The sequence below is a fragment of the Martes martes genome (genome assembly GCF_963455335.1).
Source record: "Martes martes genome assembly, chromosome: 12".
Classification (NCBI taxonomy): domain Eukaryota; kingdom Metazoa; phylum Chordata; class Mammalia; order Carnivora; family Mustelidae; genus Martes; species Martes martes.
This window is the reverse complement of record NC_137900.1, coordinates 86,245,406-86,267,652: the sequence shown is the minus strand read 5'-3', so window position 1 is coordinate 86,267,652 and position 22,247 is coordinate 86,245,406. Positions and strand designations below refer to the sequence as shown.

The 22,247-nt window shown below is 53.8% G+C and overlaps 2 protein-coding genes across 5 annotated transcripts in view; one reads left to right on the top strand and one right to left on the bottom strand.

Moving 5' to 3' along the window:
• Positions 1 to 13,625, top strand: part of GOLGA1 (golgin A1) — a 48,428-nt gene extending 34,803 nt beyond the window's left edge. For both annotated transcript variants that reach the window (XM_080820824.1, XM_080820825.1), the window contains exons 16-23: positions 3,475 to 3,564; positions 4,558 to 4,660; positions 4,786 to 4,943; positions 5,432 to 5,575; positions 9,383 to 9,442; positions 9,988 to 10,158; positions 10,648 to 10,734; positions 11,418 to 13,625. In XM_080820824.1, the coding sequence (XP_080676950.1) occupies positions 3,475 to 3,564; positions 4,558 to 4,660; positions 4,786 to 4,943; positions 5,432 to 5,575; positions 9,383 to 9,442; positions 9,988 to 10,158; positions 10,648 to 10,734; positions 11,418 to 11,498 (894 nt within the window). In that variant the 3' untranslated portion in view covers positions 11,499 to 13,625. The remainder of the gene's footprint in view (positions 1 to 3,474; positions 3,565 to 4,557; positions 4,661 to 4,785; positions 4,944 to 5,431; positions 5,576 to 9,382; positions 9,443 to 9,987; positions 10,159 to 10,647; positions 10,735 to 11,417) is intronic.
• Positions 13,626 to 14,634: 1,009 nt separating this feature from the next.
• Positions 14,635 to 21,898, bottom strand: ARPC5L (actin related protein 2/3 complex subunit 5 like). 3 transcript variants are annotated; one of them, XM_080820076.1, is made up of 5 exons: positions 18,622 to 19,201; positions 17,856 to 18,003; positions 17,436 to 17,506; positions 16,135 to 16,311; positions 14,635 to 15,183 (listed from the first exon to the last, which is right to left on the bottom strand). In XM_080820076.1, exons 3-5 carry the CDS (start codon positions 17,499 to 17,501, stop codon positions 15,121 to 15,123), a joined length of 306 nt encoding a protein of 101 aa, XP_080676202.1. In that variant the 5' UTR covers positions 17,502 to 17,506; positions 17,856 to 18,003; positions 18,622 to 19,201; the 3' UTR covers positions 14,635 to 15,120. The 3 variants fall into 3 exon arrangements, with proteins under 3 accessions (XP_080676202.1, XP_080676201.1, XP_080676203.1); XM_080820075.1 differs by lacking the exons at positions 17,856 to 18,003; positions 18,622 to 19,201 and adding an exon at positions 21,615 to 21,898 and having other exon boundaries at positions 17,436 to 17,508; XM_080820077.1 differs by lacking the exon at positions 18,622 to 19,201 and having other exon boundaries at positions 17,436 to 17,559; positions 17,856 to 18,198.
• Between the last annotated feature and the right edge of the window lie 349 nt (positions 21,899 to 22,247).

Sequence of the window (22,247 nt, the reverse complement as noted above, 5' to 3'; positions counted from 1 at the left end):
TACAGAGCATCGTTCAGGTAAAGGAAGATTCTAGACACAGGTAAGATGTAAGGCAGTAAGAAAGAATGACGAGCAATGATCATTGCAACTAATGTACACAAGAAGAAACAGAAAATCTGTCTTGTAGTGTGTCCATCATGGTCCAGTCAGGGGAAAGAACCATACCGGTTATTTGAGAATTTCTGTTCTCATGTAAGGTTTTTACAGAAACAGTTACAAGCTATCACAAAGGTAGCCACTGCAAGAATGGCTACAACTTAGGGAACAAAGCAAAGAAGGTGGAATTATGGGGCGCCTGGGTGGCTCAGTGGGTTAAGCCTCTGCCTTCAGCTTAGGTCACAGTCTCAGGATCCTGGGAGCCCTGCACCAGGCTCTCTGCTCAGCGGGGAGCCTGCTTCCCCCCCCCACCCCTGCTGCTCTCTGCCTGCCTCTCTGCCCACTTGTGATCTCTGTCAAATAAATAAATAAAATCTTCAAAAAAAAAGGTGGAATTATTAGGAATTAAGACAAAGAGCCCCACAGATCTGACACACAGACCTCTGAGCGAGGGACGCTATTCGGTGGGTGCCTGGTGTGTATCAGGGGAACAAGGCAGAGAATGAAGTCAGCCCCGCTCTTGGGAAAAACCTGCTGCCTCAGGACAAAATTGCTGCTGCCCCCGTGAAGCAGCCTTATTCACAGAAACACAAGCTGACAGGAGGGAGCAAGTTTTTTTCTGTCCCCATGCCTTCCAGGCTCCCTCGAGCTCCTCCTATTGGCGGAGACTCATATGGAACCAGCTAGATGGGCAGAAATGGGGTTTGCTGAGTCCCAGGCAGAGCAGGGCACAGCAGAATATAAAAGGGGGAGCGAGGTCGGTAGGCAGTAACTTGAAAAACCAGCACACACACACAGGTTGTTAGGAAGTGTGGTTCATTTTCACACACTTGGGGAATGTTCTCAATATCTTAGATTTCTAGTTTAATACCATTATAGTCAGATAACACACACACACTGATTTCAGTTCTTTGATATTTATTGAGGCTTGTTTTATGGCCCAGCCTGTAGTCTGTCTGGGGAAATATTTCAGCACTCTGCGGCCGTGAGGGGAAAGCATTCTGTAAGTAAGTGTCCCTTAGATCAAGTTGGGTGAAAGTATTGTCCAAATCTCTTTTGTGTTTTCTGATTTTTCTCTTTTGTCTTCCTGTTCCATCAGTTAGTAAAGGTGGTATGCGGAATCTTCCAGCTATGATCATGGATTTGTCTCTTTTTCTCTTTAATTCTGCCGATCTCTGCTTCAGGGGTTTGGAAGCACTATTTTTAGGTGCATACATATTTAGAATTCCCTCAGGGAGGGCATTCCCAGGTGCAGAGAGCTGCTGGAGGCGGGGAGCCCGGTGACAGGCGCCAACGCTGAGCGGCCTGAGTCCCACAGTCCTGGACCGGGTGCGGCTCTGTGGCCGCAGTGTGGACCTCACAGCCATGTGGACTCCATTCTGCGTGCCAGCAGGCCCCTCACTGGCTGGTTCTTGAGGGAATCTAGTTTCCTTTTTTTTTTTTAAACTGAACCTGTTCCCCCTTGCCTTCAAGAGGATCCGCCTGGGGGCCCAGTGTGACCGAGGAGGAGTGCCCCGGGCGGTGCCTGGCAGGGAGGGGCTTGGAGTCCAGTTCCTGCCCTCAGCTGCTTTCCCGGCTTTCGAGGCTTTCGCTCGGTAGGCCTCCCGGCCCTCTCAGACAGCGGCGGTCAGAGCTCCCCTCTCACTCCCACCCTGCCCTCGGCCCCCACAGGGCCAGGGTTTCAGAGCTGCATCTCCTGCGTCAACAGAGCCACCCCTGATGAGGAGGGGTGTTGTCTGGGGGTAGGGCAGGGTCCCTCCTCTTGAATTCAGGCGCCTGTTGTTCTCGTCTTTACTAGAGATGGACTCAACGGAAGGTCAGTTCTGACAACTCGGTGGTAGGAGCCAGAACGCCCCTGGCCAGGAGGCTGGCCTCTCCCTCCACGAACCACCTTGTACCCGCATCAGTGGAAAGGGAAGTGTCAGTAGAGGAGATAAGTAGCTCATAGAACCAGAAAGACCTGTCCGACAGGAACCAGGGGGTGCGGGGCCTCAGGTCTCTTTTCTCCTGCGTCATGCTGTTTCCTACCCTGTCAGTTACCCAAGCTGTTGATCTTGCTTCTCCACGATGCCCACTGCGGCCGACAAATTGAGTGGACGTCACCACAGCAGCTCCAAGCCAGTAACATGCCAGCTCCGGAAAGAGGGCTTCTCCCCTGAGGCTTCACCTTATAAAAAAGGCATCTGATATAAGAAGGAGCTTTGGGGGACGCCTGGGTGGCTCCGTTGGTTGAGCAGCTGCCTTCGGCTCAGGTCATGATCCTCAGCGTCCTGGGATCGAGTCCCACATCGGGCTCCTTGCTCGGCAGGAAGCCTGCTTCTCCCTCTGCCTCCATCTGCCAGTGCTCGCTCTCGCGCGCTCTCTCTCTCTCTCTCTGACAAATAAATAAATAAAATCTTAAAAAAAAAAAAAAAAAAAAGGAGCTTTGGTCCCTCTGAGGTGACAGAGCCACCCCTTGGACAGCTCAGTTTGGCCAGGGGCTGCAGTACCGCGATTGACCAGGTCTGAACCACATGCTTATCTCGGTAGCCACAAGATGGGCGTATCGGTACTGGCAGCCCTACCAGCTCCACCTGGAACTGCGGGGTGGCAGCGGGGAGGAGCAGCGACGAGGCGCTTTACCCCCAGAAATGCAGCGGTCCTGGGTTGACCGGAAAAACAGACTTCTCTGACCAGAACAAAGGCACCTGACAAGTCTGGGGACTGAGCAGGGAGCCCGGCATCTGTCGCAGGAAAGAGGACTGCTGTGTTTGTCAGGAGATAGTTCTGTGCTCTGGGGAAGGCCGAGGAGGCAGCCCTGCTCCTCGTAGGAAATACTCTGGGTGGCAGAGTCTGGGCTCAGGCACATGCAGGCTTGCAACCTGGCTATCCCACTAGCTGTGAGACCGCAGGCACATGAACCTCGCAGAGCCTTTTTCTCTCCTATAAAATGGATAATTTTGATGAGTTTGTGGCATTTTGTCCTATTACAGTTCAGTAATTGCTTATTTTTCCCCGTAATTGGGTTGCTCTAGTCCGTTCAGTTGGGCTTAGGAGTCTTTCTTCTTGTCCTGTGTTGATTTTATTAGACCAGCGCTTCTCTTCAGGTTCTCGGTCCCCTAACCTTGGCCCAGGAACTGATGGTTGACCCAGGGAATAATCAACCCCCCCCCCCGCAGTGTGCCCATCTGCGGAGAGGCCAGTGGGTTGCCCAGCAGGACAGTTCCTGGAGGGATACAGAAGGCATTGCGGGGAGAGGGCAGCTCGGGCACCTGGAGAAGCAGGACGAACGTTAATCTGGCCCTGTAAGACCGTATCCTTGATGGGCTTCAGGTAGCACGCAGCTAAAAACTGAAATGAGTTTGAGACCCAGTCTTCTACCCGTTTTCTGTATCGTAGGAAGAATGGAGCCAAAGAGAAATCGTGAGTGTCGCCATGGCTCAAGCCCTGGACGAGGTGCGGAAGCAGAGGGAGGAGCTCCAGCAGCAGGTAGCCCCTCCGGACGCGGGGGTGTGAGCCCCGGGGTGGGGTGTGCCAGCCTCAATAGGACCAACCTACCTCCCTGTGTGTCCGGTACAGGGGCCGGACCTAGATCTCAGGAATGCCATCCCCTGAGTGATTCCCCTGAGGTCTCTAGGAAGGTAGGAGAAAAGTGTTATATAGAAAGCCTCACCCCACAGGATAGGCCTTTTTTTATTTTTGATGGTCAGTTATTATTCTAAAGCTTACCTGGGGAAAAATCATATCTGGGTATCTACTGGGCTCTAATTTTTTTTTTAAGATTTTATTTATTTATTTGACAGAGAGTACAAGTAGGCAGAGCAGCAGGAGAAGCAGACTCCCCACTGAGCAGGGAGCCCAATGCGGGGCTCGATCTCAGGACCCTGGGATCATGACCTGAGCTGAAGGCAGCCGCTTAACTGACTGAGCCACCCAGGTGCCCTTTTATTGGGCTCTTAATTCTGTGAGGGGGCCATCACTGGCCACAGGCCCCCAAGACCATATAAGACAGTTGAACTGTCAGTGGGAAGGGTGGGAAGCGCCTTCCTTTTCAGACAGACTCAGTGTCAGGTCTCAGACCTGGTAGTTAATGGGCCCTAAGCCTTCAGTATGCCCTTAACAAATATGAGTCTTACTTGCCTCTGGAAAGACTTCAGGATAATTACACCTTTCAGGAGGCGTAACAAACCTGTGTGACAGGGTCACGTGTATCAAATGCCAGGCGTGTGGCAGGCAGTCAGGACCCAGAAGGCCGGGCAGAGCAACCACATGTCCGGGAGGCCCAGCATAGGCCAGGTGGGCAGTGAAGCCCCGGCCCCACGAGTGCCCAGACTAGCAGAGCTGAGCTGGCGGGTGTTCCAGGCTGTGACTGCAGGGAGGGACTCATGGGGCCCCTTCCACGGGTAGGGAAAAGTAGAGATTCCTTCTGGGGGAAACGGGGTGACTGCTGCCAACCGCGTCATGTTGGTCTTTCTGTCCAAGGCTGCTGACCTCACAGCTGTCATAGATGAGAAGGAGCAGACTCTGCAGGAAAAAACCGAAGTGATTCTCCAGAAAGAGCAGGAGATTTTCCAACTGAAGAAAGGTGAGGAGTTTTCCCCTGTCGAGCCTTCTGACCTGCTCCCACCCGGTGCCCCTGCCCGGAAGTGGCCTAGGCAGGAAGCGGCGTGGAGTCACCTGGCTGACAGTGCCCCCCCCCCCCCGGCCTAGGTCACGACTCTGCCCTGTCGCAGATGCACCAGCTGCAGAGTGAACTGGAAGCCCTGCAGAGCCTGAGGGCGGAGGAGGCCGAGGCTGCTGCAGCGGACGACGTGCTGAGGCTGCCCAGCCCGGACCAGGGCTTGGCACTGTCAGTGCCCGAGCCACACGTAAGTCCCCAACGGAGCCACGGGCCGGGCGTGGTGACCGCAGTGTGCGCTGCGGCAGGACACGTAGCTGACCGCTGCAGTTGGCCACGAGGAGGCGGGAAGACATCAGGGTTGGGGGGGATGCGGGGGTTGGAATTACAGGAAGGCACAGCTGGTGCTCGCTGGCTCCGGGCTGTGCGGCGTGTCACTGCCCTGTGCTCTAGCTTCCTGTCTTTAAAGCTGAGGTGCTTAACTGACTGAGAGCTCTCGGGTGTCGAGCAGCCCATCAGATGTGGCAGCATGTGTCAGGGGTCAGGTGTTAGAGCACGCTCATGAGGGGAAAGCTCATTGTCCCTCTGGAAGGCATTGGACGGGATCGCCACGCTTCAGGTGTGGTTCCTGGCCAGCTGCCTGATCAAGCTCAGCCGTCCACACCTCTGGAGCCTTTCCCATGGACCTTCGGCTTAACTTGACCATTACCTTGTCCTGGCTCTCAACTTGCTGTCTAGGTAACCTCGAGGGCTACGGGGGGCCCCGTATACCAGCTTCCGGCAGCAGAGGGGATCCCAAACGGTGAGGTGGGGGTCATGGACCTAGGGCAGCTACAGAAGGAAAAACAGGACTTGGAGCAGCAACTTCTGGAGAAAAATAAGGTGAGGGCGCTCTCCGGCTCAGCTACTGATGTCCCCGCACTGTCCCCGTGTTTGTGCCTAAAACTGTCCAGTCCCTTCCCAGAGAGTTTTGCGGATGCCCCAGGGCCTGTCTTGGGGGAGATCTTACCTCTTCAGCAGAAGGCCTTCTTCCTGGATTTCCGCCTGCACTGCCTTCCTTTCACACCTCCCGCAACTTGAGATCATGTGCAGTGTCAGAGCTCGAGCAGCAGTGACTTCAGATGTTCACAGACACCTCTGCTGTCACCAGTGGGTCCTATTGGACCACACCCCTTACCTCCCACTTCTTTCCACAGCCGTGAAATGACCCAGTGAGGCCTGACTTCAAGTGGTTTTACTCAGGGGGCCGGGTGTTGGGGATAAAAGGAAAGTGTCCGTTAGCTGTCCTGTAGCTTTTCTGGTATTGGCAGAGGCTTAATAAGTGTCATGACTCCACCCACCCTGCCAGCCTCTGCACGTGTGAGCTCGGGGTCTTGTTCCATCCTGCTTGCCAAGGGCCCTGGGAAGTCAAGTGTACTGACGGCTCATTGCTTGGCCTCCGGTGTGTGATTGCGGAGATTGTGTGATTTTTTAGACCTTTATCAAAAGGAAAAAGTGCTCATTCCCTCTCCCTCTCTCTCACACACACACGTTTAATCTTAGTATGAAATATCAAATACAGAAAAGCACACAAAGGGGCGCCTGGGTGGCTCAGTGGGTTAAAGCCTCTGCCTTCGGCTCAGGTCATGATTTCAGGGTCCTGGGATCGAGCCCCACATCGGGCTCTCTGCTCAGCGGGGAGCCCGCTTCCCCTTCTCTCTCTGCCTGCCTCTCTGCCTACTTGTGATCTCTCTCTCTGTCAAATAAATAAATAAAATCTTTAAAAAAAAAAAAAGAAAAGAAAAGAAAAGCACACGAACACCATGTGCCCCCGGGCTCAGCCCTCAGACCCCCTCTGTAATGGCAGTCAGTCCCTTGCTGCACGCTGCAGGCATCCGTGCCCTTCCCGCAAGCCCAGGTGCTCCTAGGAACCCTAGATCGTTGCTGTACCTCTGCGGCAGTGTCTAAAAACATCTGAAAATTAAACCACCCAAAGCCAAACTTCAGACTCACCGTGCTGCCCAGCACCGGCTGCCACCCTTAAGCGTGAAAAGTAGAACTCGTGGTGTCATTCTCAACCCTTGTGTCTCCTCCACGAGCAACAGCCACACTGTTAGCCAGTCCTTTGGCTCTCCTTTCAGACTACACCCAAACTGAGCCGCTCCCCATACCCCCCCACTGCTGCCAACCAAGGTCAGGTTACCATGGTCTCTCCCCTCCAGGCTGGTGTTGGGCTTCAAACTGGTTTCCCTATCACCCCATAATTCCATTCCTCTGATGACTTCCTCTATTAAAGCCTCGTCTTTGCAGTGGCCCACAAAGCCCTGTGCAGTTTGGCCCCTTAGTACTCCTTTTACTGTACCCCCTCTGCTGTCCCCAGCCCTCCCTCTCAGCCGTGTTGGCCTTGCCTTTCTGTGAATGTTAAACACCCTCCTGCCTCAGGGCCTTTGCACTTTATGAGCCTTCTGTCTGGAAGATTTTTCCTGCAATTCTCTCACTTCCTTTATGGTGTCATTTTGTCAAGGAGTCTTCCCTGCTACCCTTGGTAGCCGTCACCACCAGAACCTCCTGTCCCCTTACCTCGCTCTTTCTCTCCATGCTTCTTAATACCTTCTGATACTAAATACCGGTTATTGGCACTTTTCCCTCCTGAGAGCATTTTTCTCGTTTTCCTTATTGCTTTTTCCCAGCCTCCAGGTAGGTGTCTGCCACTAATAGTAGGGACCCAGTCAGTATTTGTTAGATGAATTAGTCCATGAGCCAAAAGCCTAGAAAATCAGGTAACATAAAATAGCAAGTGTACTTTCAAATGAGTGCCCAGCCTCTTGGTTAGCCAAGAGAATAACAGACTGAAATAGCACATTACCATTTATAAAATAGGGTGTTTGGAGGCCATTTAATGTGCTTGACAGGAGCTGAGGCTCTCACAGAGCCGTCTCACTCTGTGCAGAGACTGTGGACATCCCTCTGGAGAAAGCAGAGCTGACCACCGCTTTAAAAGTGGAGGCTCAGGGCGCCTCGGTGGCTCAGTTGGTTAAGTGACTGCCTTCGGCTCAGGTCATGCAATCAAGTCCCACATTGGGCTCCATGGGGAGTCCACTTCTCCCTCTGACCTTCTCCCCTTTCATGCTGTCTCTCTCTCTCTCAAATAAATAAAATCTCTAAGAAAAAAAAAAAAGTGGAGGCTCAGCCCCACTGTAAGACATGGGGCATCCCCTAGAGTTACTGTCACATTTAAAGTTAAAATTGAGGGGCGCCTGGGTGGCTCAGTGGGTTAAAGCCTCTGTCTTCGGCTCAGGTCATGATCCCAGGGTCCTGGGATCGAGCCCCGCATCGGGCTCTCTGCTCAGCAGGGAGCCTGCTTCCTCCTCTCTCTCTGCCCGCCTCTCTGCCTGCTTGTGATCTCTATCTGTCAAATAAATAAATAAAATCTTTAAAAAAAAAATAAAGTTAAAATTGAGGGGACACCTGGCACGTTTAGTTGGTGGACCATGTGACTGTTGATCTCAGGGTCATGAGTTCAAGCCCCACATTGGGCATAGAACTTACCAAAAAAAAAAAAAAAAAGGAAAACTGTGGAAAGGTGTGAAAACTGATAAATGAAAAACACTATTCAGAATTCTAGCTACTGGGGCGCCTGGGTGGCTCAGTCAGTTAAGCATCTGCCTTGGGCCCAGGTCATGATCCCAGGGTGTTTGCTGCTCCCTCTGCCCCTCCCCCCGACTCACTGATTCTCTCTTTCCCTCTATCAAAAATAAATAAATTAAAAAAAAAAAAAAAACGAAATTCTAGCTACTCATCCCCACATTGGTGACGTAGACTAGAAATCCACAGGAAAAACTAATGTCGATGTTACAGTTGTGAGACTTGGGTTAACATTTTTTCTTGTATTGCTGATTATACAGTAAGTGCTTTCGTTGGGAAAACAGAGGTTAGCCTAGTGATCAGTGGAGTGTGTAACAAATTACACTTAAGGCTCGATACTAATTAAATTCACTAAAAATAAAGAAAATTTGAAGAACAAATGAGGACAAAAAAACTATGTTACACTGTTAAAAATAAGCATAAAAATTATGATGTTTCAGGAGAGCAGTGATGTGGGATCATGGCACAGAATTATAATTCTGAAGAACAAAATGTTCTGGGGTGCCTGGGTGGCTCAGTGGGTTAAAGCCTCTGCCTTCAGCTCAGGTCATGATCCCAGGGTCCTAGGATCGAGCCCCGCATCGGGCTCTCTGCTCAGCGGGGAGCCTGCTTCCCCCCTCTCTCTGCCTGCCTCTCTGCCTATTTGTAATCTCTGTCAAATAAATAAATAAGTAATCTTATTTAAAAAAAAAAAAAAAGAACAAAATGTTCTGTCCAGAGGGGTTTTCAGCTGCACTCCCTCTAGACGCAGGCACCAGAAACCATCTGGTGGGCCGAGCCCCTGTGAGGAGGCTAGGGCAGCCCTGCAGCCTGAGTGCTGCACAGAGTGGGTGTGACAGTGGCCTTTGTGGGGCATGGTGAGCACGTGCATGCAGAACAGCCGGGGAGGAGCCCCAGGCCTGCAGGTGTGACAACACAAGCCTCTTGGGAGACAGGGCAGGGTCTTAGAACAGATACATGGGGCCCCAAGGCAGCGGCTGGATGTTCTGTTGTCCTTTGCACTTTACGAATGGCGACATGTGCATTTAACGAACGGCGTCTTGTGGGGGCGGGGTTTTGTCTCAGACCATAAAGCAGATGCAGCAGAGGATGCTGGAACTCAGAAAGACTCTCCAGAAGGAACTGGTAAGTGCCCTTCTTCTGCCTCATGCCTGTTGAAGCCCACCCATCCCCACTGATGGCAAGAGGCTTCTGGAAAGCCAGACGTTGGCTGGCGGGACAATGACCCTGCCAGCTTAAACAGGCCTCTGCCAAGTAGCCGTGGGACTGTGGGTGCGTGGCATCCTTGCCCGAGCCCGTTGGTGCTCTTGAGAAGTCGGTGACATGATCATGCGCCGCGTGTGGACGGGACGGTGCCAGGCCCGGACCTAGAGGAGCAGCGCCTCTGCCCCTTGTGGGCTGCTCCCTGCCCCAGAGGTGTCCTGACCCGGGTAAAGGAAATGTCTGAACTTCCCCTGATGACCTCTCCTTCATCAGCGGCCACCCCACCTGGAGGGGCCGAGCCTCTCTCGGGCCCAGAAGGCACTCCCTGCCCCCGGGGGGCCTGTCATGCTGCCCTGCGCCAGGCCTGGTAAAGGCCCGTGGTCACCGTGTGGGCCCCAGGGATCTCCCAGGGGGTTTTCACACCTGACTCGGGGGTTCAATGTAGCATCTTTCCTTTGGGTTTTCAGAAAATCAGACCCGACAACGAGCTCTTTGAAGTCCGGGACAAGCCTGGCCCTGAGATGCCAAACATGGCTCCTTCTGTCACGAACAACGCAGACCTGACTGATGCCCGCGAGATCAACTTTGAATACCTGAAGCACGTGGTTCTGAAATTCATGTCCTGTCGGGAATCTGAGGTAGAGGGCTTCTGAGTTGCCTGTGGGGTACGGAGTGCCCGGCTCATTGGTCCGAGCCTCGCGTGGCCTCCCCCGAGTCGTTTCTTCCTTCCGCTCCCACATTCCGATTTGCCCGCCAGTGTGGGTGCCTCGTGCTTTCCCCAGCTGGACGTGACCCGCTGACTGCAGCGCGCGCTGCGGGGCCGAGGGGGGTCTGGCTCCCAGGAGGTCATGGGGGAGGGGGGTTGGGTGCTGAGTCTCGGGAGCTGAAGCGGCCCCACATTCCCGCACCTGCTGAAGAGCAGGGCTGCGGCTGCGGCTGCGGGGATGTCCTGGGGATCGCGCCAGGTCCCAGAGGAACGTGTCATTGTGGTCAGACCTGAGAAAGCCCATCTTGGCCCTAAGCAAAGCTGGCGGGAGCGGACCTGGGAAGTGCTGCCACTTAGGGCCCCCGACCACCCTGCTCTGCCCCCACGAGGGCCCACGGCAGCAAAACTTTCTTTGTTCCAGGCTTTTCACCTTATAAAAGCTGTGTCAGTGTTGCTGAACTTCTCACAAGAGGAGGAGAACATGCTCAAAGAAACCCTGGAGTATAAGGTAGGTCTCCGCAGGCTTGTAGAAACTGGAGTTATAGGGGCGCCTGGGTGGCTCGGTTAAGCGTCTGCATTCGGCTCAGGTCATGATCTCAGGGTCCTGGGATCGAGCCCTGCATCAGGCTCTCTGTTCAGCGGGGAGTCTGCTTCCCCCTCTCTCTCTGCCTGCTTGTGATCTCTGTCAAATAAATAAAATCTTTAAAAAAAAAAAACAAAAAAAACTGGAGTTACAACCCGGTGCTGGCGGGGGCAGCGAGCTCCCCCGAGGATGCGCTCGCTTCCTGCGTGCACGGCCCTGCCGCACCCCGCCGACGGGCCTGGGGCTGTCCCAGACACTGTCACTGACACATCTGATGTCCACAGCCCCAGGTCTGGCCCAGCATCCAGACTTAAAAAAAAATACAATATTCAGAAGGTACGTGCCAAAGGGATAGGACAAAAAAACATCTCAAGGCAGAATACCCTCCAGTTCCATCACCTGGTTCTGGTCAAGTCCATGTTCTCCGGCTCCCCTTGCGTCCTCAGAATGGGCTCGGGGCCCCGCAGACCAGTCACTGCGAGCAGCGTCTTCACGCGAGTTTGCAGCAGGTGTCACGGGGCGTGAGGGGGCGGCCACAGGGCGGCCTTCGGGCTTCCTCTGCCCCTCACCCCGGTGCTCACCTCGAGCCGTTTCTGTTTCAAACACAGATGTCGTGGTTTGGGTCCAAGCCAGCCCCCAAGGGCAGCATCCGGCCCTCCATCTCCAACCCTCGGATACCCTGGTCCTAGATGGAGGTAGCGACAGGCGGAGCGCCACGCGATGACACTTTTTCTGTGAAAAGAACACTGACACACCAGTCCGGGTGGGTTTTTAATCACTGTAACTGCAGTATTTTGTACAAGCGTCAAAACATTGTTTACAAGACTTAAGGCCGCCTTCCCGGCAGACTGACCCGAGCCTCGGAGCTGGCTGACCCCAGTGTCCTTGTGCTCACCGAGCCGGAGGGTCCTGGCACGCCCCACATCTCCACAGCGCTGCTCGCATCCCAGCTCTGGCCGCTGCCCGTCTGCGCCAGAGCCCGCCGAGTGTCCGCGTTCGCGCTTGAAGCTGCAGCGGCCGCCTCGGGCAGGGAGGAGGCCCGGTCCAGCCTGCGGAGATGGCGCGGGGCGTGAAGGCGGCCCGCCGGAGTGGTGGTCGCGGGCCTGCCCCGCCTGCTTCTGCCGCACGCAGCAGCTCGCTGGGCTGGGCTTTCCCAGTTTGGGGAAACAGGCTTTCAGCATGTTTGGGGTCGGATGAGCTAGAAGAGGCTTTTTAACCCTTCCTCTCAAGAAAACATTATTTCACCTTGTTTCCCAAACCACCCAGAGCTTTAGGCGTGCACATCTCTAAGGTACTCTGGGGCCAGCGTGGACTCCTGCATATGCAACTCTGACAGTATCTCACCTTACTGAGGAGAACTAGCAAATCTACAAAAAAGATCCTTAGTACCAAATACACTCAATTGCCTTTTTAATGAATGTACTTGTCTTGGATAGGTTGCTGGTAAACCATTTTAAACTATTTTTTATAGCTAAAGTTCTTCGCTATTATAAACATGTTTCTGTATTATAAAATCCATTTAACTGGTGTTCTTGAAGGCAAATCAGAGCATCAAGAGGAAACTATTTCTAGGATTGGGACGCCTCTCCCTTTTTTAATTTCACGAGCATTCTGTGGTCTCTGCTTCCCTCTGAAGCAGTGGTGGTATTTCGTTTGCTTTGCTCTTAATTCCGTGTTGTAAGACTGAGCAAATAGCTAATCCTGTTTGCTGCAGTTAAGGACCGTCTGCTCCATTCAGGGGAAGCCGTTGTGGTCCCCTCCATCCTCGACCAAAACATCACCTTGTATGTGGAGCCACCACCTCTCTCCCCAACCCCTACCCCTGCATATTTAAACCGACACTACATTCCGATTCGGCCTCCAGACAGCCCCCCGCTGGCCACAGTGCGTGACAGCATGCCAGTGGCTCTGGCAGGGACCCGTGAAAACTTGTTCTCTTATTAAGGAAAGGGGAACGTGCTTGCGCTGGATAATCCACAGTACGGACTCCCAAGAGACTGCTGATTGGTTTCGTTTGACGCAAGTTTCACTGGTTAAATAAAAAGCTGAGTTAATAACAGGAGCTCCTAAATTTATTTTCAGTTAGCCAATGATGTAAAGTTACATTTCTCAAAAATGCATAGGGTTAAAATACGTAAAATATAATCTCACGGGAAAACAGGGACTTGCCGAATAAACGTACTACATGTCCACATTCCCGGAAGTACCCAGCAAGGGAAGCATCACCGTCCTCCCAGCTCCGCTCTCTCCCATCCCTCCTGGTCTCCAGTCACCTACCTCCTCCTGTGGCTCCTCCCTGCAGATAGCTTTCCTTTGTTTAGAATATTATTTTTCCTTTATCTGGTGGGGACACAAGATAGGAATTGCTTCCGTTCTGTAATTGTGGTAAGAGGTGGCTTCTCCAGCTGTTCCAGGAGTCTCCCCACGTTGGGTGGCTCAGGGCTTGCCAGCGGCTCTCAGACAGCGACAGCGCAGGGGGTCCCCTGTTGACTACGCTGTGGCCTCCCTGCCCACAGGCCCTCCGCAGCTTTCACTCGGCGTGGACTAGCTAAGGGAGGCTTCATTCTGAGTAGGCTTTCCTCCTGCATGTCGAATCTCCTTCAGCTTTAAGAGGAAGAGTGGAGTAAATATTCCAAGTGATTCAATGCACTTTTACTTGTATAAAACATTCTGTGATACAGTGTGTATAGCCCTTTATATGAGCATCGGAGTTGGATCGCTCTCTATGTTGTAAACAGGACTTGTATTATCGAAGACTGCTGTAGAAAATTCATTTGTGGTGTCACTTTTTGATTAAAGCTCTTTAATCGAGATGCAGCTACAGTGGGTTTTGCTTGATAGTCTGGTGTATCAGTATTTGACTAAGGAAATTTTAGGGCTTTGTGTCTCCTATTTAATGCTCTGAGGCAAATTTCCTGGAATACGGAACAGACCTTCCAGTTTGGTGAGCAGAGGTGTGGGGAGAGCAGCGCGCTCGGAGAGCGTGGAAGCGCCGTGTCCTTTCCCCTTACGTGCCCGGGTGCGTCTCTTGCATCTGGCTGTTGCTTTAAGTACAAAAAGGGGAGCGAGGGGAGATGGCTATAGAACATTTGTCTTTCAGAAAGCACTCCCACCCCGGATTTAGGTAAATATATGTGATTTAATGAAGGCAGCGGCCTAGTCCTACCTCCTGGGAATGGTGGAGGTTCTGCAGAGGAATCGGAAGGACTGTCACTTTGGTCAATGTCTTCTCTCCGAGAACCACATCAGTGGGGTCCCTTAGCAAAATGCAGGCTGCGGTTCCGTGTGCTTAGAAGGTTACAGACATCCTGCTCTTCAAAGCAGCTGGCTGTTAGTGGTTATGGGAACAAAATGTTCCTTTTGTATCTATAGGCTGATGGTACCTGTTTCTGGCTTTCAATCCTTTAAAAAATTGTCAGCATTTCAGTAAGGGTGTTCCTGCCACAGAGCCCCAGGCAGCGTCCGGAGATGGTGACCAGGCCCTTCCGGGGCACGCGCCCAAAAGATTCCACATGTAGTCACACAAACTAAAGACTTTTAAAAGCCTGGATCAATTATTGAATGTTTGGTACTTTATTAAATAAGCTTCAAAATTACATACAAATCAAAGGAGTAAAACCAATAAATAGTTGTCCGGCAAACTCTGTCCCCACAGCAGCCCGCAGCATGGAGCCCAGGCCGGAGGTACTGCCGCGGCAAGAGGGCTGGACGCCACGCTCACTCCCCGGGACCGGCTCTGCGGGGCACGCCCACCCCCACATCAGTTTCTCATCCATTACCATCCCATTCCGTACTCACTTTACATACATGAAACACACCGCAAAGTACATACTAATAAGCCAAGAGCTTTATTGATGCAGCAGGCACTTTACAATGAATCCAAGAGAGCCCGTCTTCTCTGGGAAGACGGGGCGTCTGTACAAACCCTCGAAGTTTAACTACTTCAAAAAAAACAAGCTCTCCCTTTGACCACAGCCCTTGGATCTGTACCTGCCCAGATCGTCCCTCCCCGACGTGAAACAGGCAGAGCACACAGGTACACCCGACCAACGCCGGCCAGCCGCTCTGGTAGAGAAGTTACGTCAGTTCTGTGTTACTCATGGACAAAGGCATAGACTATCAGATCCTGCAAAGGATTTAGGAAACAGACGAGTTCTCCCTCCACCTTGAAAATAAAATACACTTCAGCGGATGCGTGTCCTCAAATACTTTAGTTGGAAGTTCCTAAGAAGATAGTCCACTGGCAATCCCTTCTTCGTCAGCCTGTGCATCCAAAATTCTTCTCAAGGTAACATGAGTCCTTCTATTTTTTTAAACAGTCTTTCTTGCTGTAAGAACTCTTATAATGGAGCCTAGTCCTCCTACTGCTAACGCCTGTGGGGGCAGGAAAAGGAAAGGAGTCAAATGAGACCTCGCTGACCCAGGGGGAGCCCGGCTTGCTGGGGACGTGGGACCCATCACAGCTGCCTCCCCGAGCCCTCCTTAGAAATGCCAAAAGGGCTCAGCACCAAGTCGCCTTAAAGGGACCAAAGTGCCCGGCCTCCACAACAGGCACACAGCTTGCTCAGTCCCTAAGTAGCACAGCCACCACCCCCTCCCCAAGCCCTGTTCACCTTCTGGCTGAGCAGGCACAGCATGCCCAGCAACACGACCAAAGGCCACTGTAGCCCAGCACCGAGGCTGCCCAAGCGGCTGACCCCTCCAAACTCAACAGAGCCTCTGGGGAAGGGCATGGTGTCAGCAGTAGCCTGGCCTGCAATAATGACGAGCAAGCTTCCCGTAGCTCCACACGGGGGAAGCTGGCTGGATGAAACGCCTTGCTCTTGTAACGACCTGAGCAGAGGACAGGCACGGCTCTTCGTGCTTCCGGTGGCTGAAAGCCCTATCCAGTAAACATCCAGGTTTCTGCCACCGCCCCCTCCGACCTGGTGAGGCCGAGGCCAGAGCAGGAAGCCCTGAGAGTCCGCTGGAGGGCTCAGCCGGCATCCCATTCCTGCGACCTGCCCCTCGCCACCCACCACCACAAAGAAGCTGCCTCCCTCCCACCTGGGACTCCCTGTCTGTCTCACCATGCCACGTCACCTGTCCCCAGGACATGCCCGGCACAAAGCAGCAGCTAAAGCAATTGGAACTCCCAGAACCAGTGAACCCCTACCAGGTGCTGCCACGGGAGAAGTGACCAGACGTCCTAGGTTGTTTAAGGTGTAGCCCCTTACTCTCCAACGCCGAGCACCCTGTGTTTGTCTCGGAACCTCTGGCCGCCTGACGTGGACCCCGGGGCGGGGGCCAGGCGGCAGGCCACGTGTGCGGCCGGTGCTCACGTACCTTTTCATGCCACTGGAGTAACACTGCGCTGCTGTTTTCTGTGGGCTTCTCGAAGCCTTTATAAATGTACTTCATTAGCAAGTCAATGCCATTTCTGTCCAGCGACTGAACGGCCTGCTCAATTTCACTGCTCTTAAAGTTTGTGAGCACTTTCAGCACCACGCCCTGGGCTCGTTCCTGTAAAGGAGAGAGAAAGGGAGTGACGCCCGGAGCCTAAGCCCAGGCACACCCACGTCCTCCCGACCCGCACAGAATTGCCAAACCCAGTGGTCGGAACTCTTAGAAACACTGCCCCATTTCTTGTTTGTCTGGGACGGTTACGAAGTAAGTGGCCGATAAGTTATTCCACTTCTTTGGGGGAGAGTAAGTGGTTTACGGGAGAGAAGCCTCCCTGCTCCTGAGGACACCTGCACGGCTCAGGCTCCCCAAGATCCCAACTGTGGAGATCGATTTTCTTAACAGGTCCCAGAAGAGCTTCAGCTCTCCTCTGCGTTCACCCCAGTAAGACAGGGGCCGTTTCCCTCCACCTGAGAGGCGCAGCCATGGCTTATGTCAAGCTGCCATCACAGGAGAGCAAAACCCCCGCTTCAGAGAGACCCCTTTCCCTGGAGCAAACTTTCGACAGCTTCTAAACAGTCGTGATGTGATAAAGTATGATTGTATCTTCTCAACTTTTGAAAAGGCAGGAAATCACAAAAGCACTAAATATCCGGGGCACCTGGGTGGCTCAGTGGGTTAAAGCCGCTGCCTTCGGCTCAGGTCATGATCCCAGCGTCCTGGGATCGAGCCCCACATCGGGCTCTCTGCTCCGCAGGGAGCCTGCTTCCTCCTCTCTCTGCCTGCCTCTCTGCCTACTTGTGATCTTTGTCTGTCGAACAAATAAAAAATAAAATCTTAAAAAAAAAAAAGCACTAAATATCCTTACGCAAGTAAAGCCTATTCGATAACCTTGAAAGCCAAACCACTGCTAAGTCCCACAGGGCAAGCTAATTTATAGTTTTGCTAAGCAGCAAGGGCTGGGTCGACTTCTCGCCCCATGAAGCCCTGGGGAGGCATGACTCTTTCTTTGGGGAGCTTTTACTATCAACGCAGACAGGCCTGATGGCAGGAGTGCCAGAGGCTGCCATGGAAGCACTGCCCAGCGCCGACTCACTCCCTCAGGAAAGCCTCGCTGAGGCGGACGCACAACAGATGCCTGTGTGGAGCCCCACGGAGCCCTCACTCAGCTGGGGACACAGACGTCACGGTCACGGCCCCGGGTCCGGCAGCACCCGGCAAAGCCACAGCTGCACCCCCTTTACCTTCACGGCCTGATTCTTGGTGTTGACGGGAGAGTTCCGCAAGGCAGCGTGGAAGGCCCGAAGCATGTCCCCTGTGCATCACCACCGGTTAAGGACGGTTCGGCTCAAGCATGCCCACGCCTTTCTTAACAAACTCATTTCCAAAACAGCTTGAGAGAGAGGACTCAAACAACATCCACATGCCCCCTCCCCTGCGCCCCACTGCAGATGTCACGTGTGGCCAGAGCCCAGTCAGAGAGCAGCCTGTAGCTCCCCAGAGCCACACCAAGAGCAGAGGGCCTCCCTACTGTGCAAGGCCCCTCCTTCTGCCGCCCCCAAAACGCATTTGGACACTCCTTCCCTCCCACCCTAGAAGGCAGGAGCAGAGCAAGTGCCCTCTCGGGGTGACCCGCCATAGAGGCTGACTGAGCCCACTGGTACCTGCTCGGTCCTGGGCACCGGGTCTGCCCTGGGGCTCCTCACCACGCAGATGCGAGGCTGGCCCTCCCACCTGTTCGTTCTCAAAAGGGAAGGACGAAGGCACAAATGGAGATCTCCTAACGCTTAATCCAAAGTTTTATCGATGCCACTGCTAAAGAAATTAAGATGTCCTAAAACTGCTCTTTCAAGACCCACCCGGGTCTGTGATGTCCCAACTACTACTAGAAGGGAGATTTATTAATCTAAAAGTTTTTCCCCAAAATACGAGTCAATCTGCCCCACTTCCCTCAACCTCAGTTGCAATCCTGACACATTCTTTGCTGAGGTCTGAATGCACAGCACTGACGAGAAAATGACAATCTGGGTTAGGTCCCCAAAGGTGACACCTATTTTAAACTGAATTACATCAGCCAACTTTCATTTCCTCATCTGAAACACTGGCTTCAGCCAAAAAGCTTCAAAAATAGAACAAGGAATGGCTTCTGCCCAATCAGGTCTCTACTCCTGGTTGTGCAGCGAATACCTACGTGTGAACGGAGCCTCCGGAGCAAAGCCCCGTCCCTTCCTCCCTCGTGTGGGCTCCATCCTGACCGTGCTGGGCCCACACCACCCAAGGGCCACACCCGCTGAGCTCCCCGCCCCCTGCCAGGCCCGATCCACCTTCTACATTGGAGAGGCAGCCCACCCCCTGTCGCTGCTGGCTTTGGAACTCCTTCTCCTCGGCCAGGCAAGGACCAGTCTGGTATCAGCCACTGATAACTTCTACCTTGGCGCTGTTTTCGGATTTGGCGTCCCAGAGCAATACGCAGAGTCTCGGCAGCTTAGAAGGAAACGGAGGCCGGCTCTCCCCGAGAACCCGCATGGCTGGCAAACAGAATCATTCGAGGGATGGATGGGGAAGGGCAGGGTCCCTAGTTCACGGGGGCAAAAAGTCACTGCTTTAGTTACCTCGGTAGTGTCAGTCTACCAAGCATTCGCCATAGGTGTTGATGGATACAGGCCCTTTAGCAGCTTGGGGAGAACTGGGGAGCAGGGAGTGCATAGCATCTATCAGGCTGGGCCCCAGGTTCAGCTTACAGAACATGCTGTGGAGGCTGGGGACCGCTGCCCCTCATCTCTAGGTCAGGGTTTCTCAACCACAGCGCTTTTCACATTTCAGACCACACGGCTGGTGTGAAGTCTGTCCTGTGCGCTCACTGCACCGTATTTAGCAGCAACCCTGGCCTCTGCCCACTAGATCCCAGCAGCGTCCCCCAAGTCGGGACAATCAAAATGTCTCCAAACAGTGCCAGATTTCTTCAGGGGGAGGAGGGAGTGCAAAATTATTCAAAACCACTGCTTTGGACACATCCCTGTTCCTGAGACCAGAAGGTTCTTCAGTGAGGAAGAAAAGGAATGGATATTTAAACTCCCTACAAGGTCTCAGCTCCTGTGCCAGGTGCTTTCACATGTCATCTCAATAACTGCTACCAACACTCCGGGACAAGAATCATTATTCTCATTTGAAAGGCAATGAATCTGAGGCTCAGAAAAGGAAAATGACTTCCCCAATGTCAAAAAGGTAAGCTGTCCAGCTGGCTTTCAAATCCAAGTGTGCCCAACTCCAAAGCTAAGCTCTCTACAAAATCCCCTACTGTCGTTCTACCCAAAGACCCAAACTACAGGCCAGGACACTTGCTGCGTGCCCAGCACTGTGAAGCCTCTGCAAGACTGTTGTGATGCTCCCACGGAACCTGTAAGGGCAGCCTTGTTCCCCTCCTGTTCACAGGAGAGGATGCTGAGGTTCAGACAGGGTGTGAGGTCACGCAACTGTAGCACAACAGAGTTAGGTCTGCACAGATACATGGCCCATGTTCTAGTTCATCGGAGTGATTTCCTGCCATGACTCAATTCCCTATACGACAGTAAGACAGGCCTCCTCCTCCCTACCTTCCCCCACTCCAATTAATCAATCTCTATCCCTAATCCTCTGGCCTCTGTTCTAAACTCCTAGCAGCCTACTCCATAGTTTAAATTCGGTGATCTAATATAAGTCCAATTCCTGGCACATGGTCGGGACTCAGTAAATACCAGTTCCTTCCTCCTCCCTCCCTGGGCTCCACATGTGCCAGGATTTCAGTTCTCGTTGCTAACCTCCCTTTCCCCAAACCCGAGGTAGACAGTCTATGGTAACAAGGTTTCTGACACTGTCACTAGTGGAGAAACAGCCTTCAACTCGATGTGCTAAACCTCAGCCTCCAATTAGCCTCAAGGAACCTGTCGTTAGTCAGGGGGCGTACTAAGAGATGACCTTCAACAAGTATCTGTAGCACCAGGACCAAGGCAGCAGATAACCAGACTCTGTTCTCCCCATCTGGGGATGGTCCTGGCCACAGACCCAACCCTGAAGCCTTTTTGGTACTGCCTGCCCATAAGCCACGTCCTGCACCAGACTGCAGAATCAATCTTCCCTCATGAGGGTCCTTCTCATGACCCCATTTCATCAATGGGGTAAGCAGGGTGATCCCGATGGGGCAGGTACAAGGTTGAATCCCCACCTTTGAAAGCACATTCCTGTTCAAACAAAGTCTGCTTTTTGTTTCAAAGGCACACTGGAGGAACCCCGCAGGACTCCTCCCTAAGGTAGTCCACTGGCCTGCCTTCCCAAGGTGAGTCAACTGATTAAACACCCAGAACCTGATTTATATACAGCATGAGCCTCCAACCCTGCCCTGGCAAGTGCGGGGGAGGGGCAGGCACTTCCTGTAACACCATTTGAATAGAGAAAAATCCTTCCTGTGAGAATAAGTTAGTTTCCTGTGCTCAAACTGCTAAGGGACCAAGCAGGCTGTGATAACCACCTCTATTTTTAATCCTGTTTTCTAAATGCCTGCCTTATGCGGCCACAAGAATAGTCATTTCCAGTCATGAGGTTCTACTTTTACATTTCACTTGGTGCTGTCTGGATTTTCTTAGCTCTCAACTACTAGTTTTTACCGGCTTCCCGCACAAGAAGGCTATTTCGGGGAGGGAGCCAAAACTGACTTCTTGAACGTGGCTGAGACCATCAAGGTCCACAGCCCAGGGTGTTCACAGGAAACCGAGAACAGGTGAAAAAGAGTGGCATTAAGCTGGAGGTCAGACTCCTTCTGGGGTGGGAGGTGCACAGTCTCTCACCTCAGGGCTGGACTAAGGCTCCAGCCTTCGCTCCCCCTTGGTTCCTTTCTACCCCTCAGCCATCCACCCACCGACCTTCATGTGGTGCTGCAAGCCGGCCCAAGAGGACTGTGCCCCGGAGCCGTCTAGGCCGCTCAATTACTCAGCGGGGCTCACCTCGGCCCCTCCCGCCCATCTAGCTCGAGAATGGCCCCATTTCCTGAAAGGGAGGGATGGAGTGAAGGGGAGCCAAACGCACAGTCTGAGAGGATAAGGAGACAGAGGGGGAGAAAAGAGGGCAGGCCTCGCGGTAGAATGAGGAGCCTGCGGGGCTGCAAGGGTGTCGGGCGTGCTTCTGGGGCTGGTGAGCCCGCGGGTCCAACAGGGGCTAGGCGCCGCTTTGAGGGAGGATCCGTGGGCCGGAGCTCGGGACAAGGGGAGCCCGGGACAAGGGGAGTGGGAAGACCGGGTGAGAGGGAAGGGGGATACCCGCAGTAAGGGAACCTGGCCCGAGGGGGACCGGATGGGAAGGGACTTGGGAGACGGACCTCAGGGGCCCCGGGGTGAGAGGAGTACGGAGACCGGCCTGAGGGGCGCCCGGGCCGCCGCGCTGGGTAAGGATATTGCCGCAGAAGGCCGTCCACCTCGCTAGGGTCCGGGCCTGGCTCGCCCGCCGCCGCCGCCGCCTCCTCCTGCTCGTCCACGAATTTGTTCTCGTCAAACTCGTCGATGTCCACCCGACGGAAGCGCGAGGACAGCGTGTTCCGGGCCATGGCGGGGACTCGGCGCCCGCTCAGCCGGCTCCGCTCCGGGTCCGACCTCGGCTCTACCCAGCTCGGCACCGGCTCAGGCTCGGGGGCGGGAAGCGGCCACCCGGCGCCTCCTCCACCTCCTCCGCGCGCAGACGCCGCCGCCCGCCCACTTCCGGGCTACGCCGGAACCGGAAGTCCCGGTGGGCGGGAGGGGCGGGGCCCGGGGGAGTGGCGGGGCCCGGGGGAGTGGCTGGAAGCGCTGGAGAATCCGCCTGATAATCAACCTGACGGCGCCCAGCCGGACTCTGGTCTTTGGGGAACCTCATTCTTGCCGTCTGAGGAGCGGGCAGTCTGTCCCCGCGCAGGCCGAGCATCGTGGACATCATAACTGCGCTCGGCTTCCCTCCTGAATCCGAGGAGCTCCTGGTACTGGAAGGGGCCTGCGCGGACACAGCCGCGGACCCGGGGGGTCATCATTGCCCAGATTGAGGGTGCACGGGCCCCC

Coding starts and splice junctions, on each gene's coding strand:
- ARPC5L (XM_080820075.1), bottom strand. CDS start 21,763: ATGGCCCGGAACACGCTGTCCTCGCGCTTCCGTCGGGTGGACATCGAC. Junction 16,312..17,435: donor CCAAGAATCAGGCCGTGAAG/GTAAAGGGGGTG, acceptor TCTCCTTTACAG/GAACGAGCCCAGGGCGTGGT. Junction 15,184..16,134: donor TACTCCAGTGGCATGAAAAG/GTACGTGAGCAC, acceptor CTGCCCCCACAG/GCGTTAGCAGTAGGAGGACT.